Genomic DNA, 4844 nt, shown 5'->3' on the forward strand with positions numbered 1-4844 from the left:
CTGTCACAGTATGAACCTGTGAAAAAGACAGTTGTTATTAGATGGTTTTGTAAAGCAAAATGTTCATTTTCACATGTCATGACATCAGAGTTCCTCTGTCATTTTAAAAAAGAAAAAATGAATGAGTTTAATGTTGTCTCACCTTTGGCTTTTTTGTAGTGACACAGCAGGAATAGGAGGATAATCATTACAATTCCAGAAAGCAGACCACCAAGAACTGGTACAGGAAAAGAAGACTCCAATGCTGCAGAAAAAGGTACAGAAATCTGAAGTAAATTGTTATCCACACACAAATGCAACCTGATCCAGTTTGTCAGTGGCAATCCATGCACACACATTTAACAATCTATGGAAAGCAAAAGAACTTCTCCAACATTTTTAGAGATTTATATGCATGTGTCTGCCACAGTGACAGCACATGGACTTTTAATCTGAAATAATGAGTGGATTAGCCAGAAAAATGCAGTAATAATCACTCACATTTTACTGCCACCCAGCTCTGTCGCGACTCCTTTCCTGAGCATTCACACTTATAGAAACCTTCATCTGACTTTGACACTGCAGAGATATTCAGCTCCTGTCTGGTGTCATTTTGGATGAGTTTGTCATTGTGATAGAAAAACACATTGGAATCTAATTCTGTGGTTGTCAGCTTGCAGCCAAGTGTTACAGGGTCTCCCTTAGTCACAGGATGGACAGGGCTCACCAGGATAATGTCTTTTGCTGTAAAACAATGAAGAAATTCAAATTAAATCAACAGTTGTAAATAAATAACTAATTCATTCAAGATAGACAATATTGTCAAAACATACTCTGTCCAGTGATGTTGACTGCATTGCTGAACTCTCCTGACTGGGACTCGCACCAGTACACTGCATCACCCTCCTGTAATCTGTGGATGTTACATGTGGATCCAGTTATCGTCCCCCACTCAGAACAGTCTAACAAGTCTTTATCAGTAAACCTCTTCAATCTCCACTCAGCAGAGTTTCCCTCACAGCTCAGTGAGACGGAGTCAGAGGTGAAGTGCTGCACTCTGTCAGGATTCACTGTGAGAGACGCTGCTGGATGAAGATCTGAAAAACATGGAATGATTAAGCTTAGTACAAAGATCTTATGAGATAAAGGACACAAAGGTGGACTGAACCAAATGGATGGAAATCACAACCATACATAAAGAAAATACATTAGAAATCGAGAAGAAGTCAAAGATACAAACTCACCTCCCAGACCAGACAAACTTGGTTCACTGTACTGAGTGTAATACACTCGGTCTCCTCTTCCAGCTCTACACACATATCCTGCTGTGTGTGTCTGACCATGAACGATGTAGGAATCCTGTTCAGTCCCACTGCTGCTACCAGGTAACAGCTCATAGCTGTAGGAGTTGTGTGACAGATCAGGAACAGTCTTATACCAGTAGAACCTCCATCCTGCAGATGGATGTTCAACCTCACAGTTCAGAGTTACTGAGGCTCCAGGACTCAGCCATGATGGAGACACAGTGAGGACAGGCCGAGGTTTATCTGTTGGAGAGTGATTTTCTTAGAATGAATGTTATAAGTGCATACTCCAGACCTTTTTTACATTGCAGGTGCACTTACTGTCATATACTATCAAGGTGAAGGCATCACTCCACTCCGTCATAGACATTTGAGGCATTTTTCTTCCTGCCCATACACCTGTAGTCTCCACTGTAGGACCTATAAGCCAATAATCAAGGTTTCATGTTGTGCTGGGGGTTTGATGGAGCTGCTTGTTTTCCATTCATACTCCCACTCAGTATCTTCCTCATCCTTGATATCACACTTGAGGGTGATGGTCTCTTCTTTATATATCTTAGGCCAGTTGGGTTGCACAGTCACGACAGCCCTGTTTGCAACTGTTCACATTAAAGAATAAACCCACAAAAAAGCGATTATAATTTACAAAACAGATTTCATTTTCTGCACTGTGTATTCAACATCATATTGCCATACTCACCAAGTTTGTAAAGAGTTATGACTTCGCTGTACTCTGTGTAGTAAACTGGGTCTCCCCCTTCCCCCCTCTGCACCAGTAGAGTCCTTCCTGTGAAACTCTGATTTGTCCCTTTGCTTGTAAAACAGCATTTGGTGCGTTCAGTTGTTTGCGTTCAGGGTTTCTCTTGTCTCCTCTGTACCAGTAGTATTTCCAAGGCAGGTGATAGTCTCTCAGTGCAGGTCAGGGTCACACTGCCACCTATTGGAATGACTCGTCTCTCAGGCATTTATGTTGGCCTTTGGTTTCTTTTCTGTTTAGAGTAAGAACATAAAAAAAATGTCCCAATCATTCTGTGTTAATGCTATTTGCTGGTTTCATAAGTCAGAGCATCCAAACTACACATGTTGCGGGTATGTAATTTTCTGTCAGAAAACATGCTGTCAACATATCAATGACCTATGACAGCGATTTTTGTGAGATACTGTATATAATGGAGAGTTATTGGTTGTTATCTCAAAATACCCACTAACCCCTGCCAACATCTGGCTTTTGCTTCAATCATCATCACACTGAGGGACACAACAACACTATGAATGTTCATACAGTTTTTCATTATTATCACTGGCATTTTTGTTTGATGGAATTGTGGAGCCGCACATGTGTTGCCTGCTCAACCTGGAGATGTTGTGGTTACAAAGTTGTGGTATCTTTCTTGTACAGATAAATGAAAACATGACATTTTCACTCAGGATGAAAGACGGTAAAACTTACGAGATACTGTCAACGTGATAGCATCACTCCATTCAGTTGAAGAATACAAGTTTCCACTGTGTCTACCCTTACACCAGTAGTTCCCGCTGTCAGACTTAAGAGCCTTCCTAATCTTATATTCATTATGGCTCACTGATGTGTTTGAGGCAGATTTCATCCATTCATACGTCCACTTAGTACCTCCACCTCCCTGGATCTCACAGCTGAGAGTGATCGTCTCACCACTGAATATCTGGGTGCAGTTTGGCTTCAGAGTCACAACAGCCCTGCTGGAAACTGATAACATACCCAGTTACAACAGAAATAAAAGCATAAATGTCAGTGTTTTTTGCAGCACTGGCAATCATAAATGCACTGTGAAACAAATTGCTACACTCACCAATTTTGTGAATAGTCAGCATATTGCTATTCTCTGTGAGGATCTTCAGGTCACTTTTCTCTCCTCTGCACCAGTAGATGCCTCCTTCTGTGACGCTGATATTTCTGTTTCTCATGAATATTTCTACCACAGGTCCTGTAGTTCGTCTGAACCACCGATATCTCCAGCGGGAGGAGTCATCAGTATCCACAGAGCAGGTCAGCATCACACTTCCTCTCATTGGTACGGTTCTTTTATCACCTCTCAGGGTGGCGGTAACATTTTGTGCTGTTGATTCTGATATAGAAATATGTTTTACACATAGATATTATTTGCTGTTTTAGGGCAATTACCATCCCCTTTCTGGTGTTTAATACATTACATCTATAAGCACATCTAACAGTGATGTCAATGTGTTCTCCAAATAAATCTAATTGAGCCATTTGCACTAAACAGTCAGTTCATTGCTGTAAGTGTCTTGCACAAACTAATGAATGAGCTAACTACTGCTCTGATTAATCCTCTATTTGGTTTTTATTAATGCCAATAATTCTAAATATTTAAGTGTCTGACATTAAAACAGGATAGGATTAAGCACATTCAGTTTTTTTATTTGCCACTCCTTCACAGAAAGAGGAAATGAGTTAAGAGTGACAGTAGCTAGAAACATCTTTGATGAATATATGGAAAAACAGAAGTATAAATTGTGTGATCACCTTGAGCGACTCCATACTTGCGGAACGTGTTCATCACTAAAATAAACATTGATATTTCATTATATCATTCATTACATCAGAGAGTTTCAAAATAACAAGGGATTTTTTTTTTCCAAAAGCTGGACTTTCATGTGTTTCGATATAGAAATATGAAATCATAATTAATGATCAAATAACATTACTATAACTTTTTTTAACAAATTACTGAGACTGTAAACAAGCCAAAGGATTTGTTAAAGTTTCGCCTGCAGTATAAACTATAAACAATACAGGTTATACCAATCCATCACACAAACAACTAAGTAAAAACTTGGCAAACTACTGATGCTCTGTCCTCACTATAAAATGTTCCTTTATCTGTGCCATTAAAACAGAAAGTGTCTGAAGTACTCACATAACACCAGCACACAGAGCAAGGTGTGTCCCATCCTCACATCCAGGACAGACGCTCTGCATCTGAGGAATGTGTCCAACTCAGTGTGTGAAACTTGAATAATAAGAGAGAAAATGAAACAGAATTCATGCCAATTTCTGCTCTGGTTTTCGCAATATTTGATCATCCCCGCCTTCTTCCTCTTTGAAAGAAGAAAAAAAAAAAATGAGAATATTGCATTAGGTTTTGTGTTACAGTGTATCATTTATTTAAAGACATATTTAATAATGTAATAAAATGAAAATGAAATATTTAATGATTGTTATGTTTATGTTCGTATTACTCAAGACTAGAAATAGACATGATGATATAATGTTTAGTAGATCACCAAAGAGGAACTGGAAACAAAAATGTGAAGTGAACTAATCTCCATGGTGAAATCATTTTGCTGTATCATTGAAAGTGCAGCTGATGCTTCAGAGGGCTTTCCAATATGTACACAAAATCCTCTCTCCTTAGACTCAAACTAAATTAGGAAAACGTCCTTCATCAGAAAAAAATGAAGAAACCTCAGGAAACAAACATAAAGTAACAACTATAACAACTAAATATCTAAAGAGAAAAACATTTTGCTTTCTTCATTAAGTGTAATTTGGCACTGTCA

General features: G+C 38.8%; 2 protein-coding genes across 2 annotated transcripts; both read right to left on the bottom strand.

The window, feature by feature from the left end:
* Positions 1-142: 142 nt before the first annotated feature.
* Positions 143-1652, bottom strand: LOC127140224 (uncharacterized; the record flags this gene model as incomplete). Its single annotated transcript, XM_051068171.1, has 5 exons — positions 1605-1652; positions 1216-1526; positions 813-1113; positions 481-723; positions 143-244 (listed from the first exon to the last, which is right to left on the bottom strand). Coding segments are annotated over exons 1-5 (1000 nt in total), but the record flags the coding sequence as incomplete, so codon positions are not given.
* Positions 1653-2050: 398 nt separating this feature from the next.
* On the bottom strand, positions 2051-4333 carry LOC108892949 (uncharacterized). The gene is made up of 5 exons (XM_018690736.2): positions 4202-4333; positions 3808-3843; positions 3113-3388; positions 2734-3009; positions 2051-2272 (listed from the first exon to the last, which is right to left on the bottom strand). Exons 1-5 carry the CDS (start codon positions 4233-4235, stop codon positions 2241-2243), a joined length of 654 nt encoding a protein of 217 aa, XP_018546252.2. The 5' UTR covers positions 4236-4333; the 3' UTR covers positions 2051-2240.
* Between the last annotated feature and the right edge of the window lie 511 nt (positions 4334-4844).

This window comes from Lates calcarifer, unplaced genomic scaffold, assembly GCF_001640805.2.
Source record: "Lates calcarifer isolate ASB-BC8 unplaced genomic scaffold, TLL_Latcal_v3 _unitig_2562_quiver_2230, whole genome shotgun sequence".
NCBI classification, from domain to species: Eukaryota; Metazoa; Chordata; class Actinopteri; family Centropomidae; genus Lates; species Lates calcarifer.

Coding starts and splice junctions, on each gene's coding strand:
- LOC108892949 (XM_018690736.2), bottom strand. CDS start 4,235: ATGGGACACACCTTGCTCTGTGTGCTGGTGTTAT. Junction 3,844..4,201: donor GCTCTGTGTGCTGGTGTTAT/GTGAGTACTTCA, acceptor TGTTTATTTTAG/TGATGAACACGTTCCGCAAG. Junction 3,389..3,807: donor CAAGTATGGAGTCGCTCAAG/GTGATCACACAA, acceptor TTTCTATATCAG/AATCAACAGCACAAAATGTT.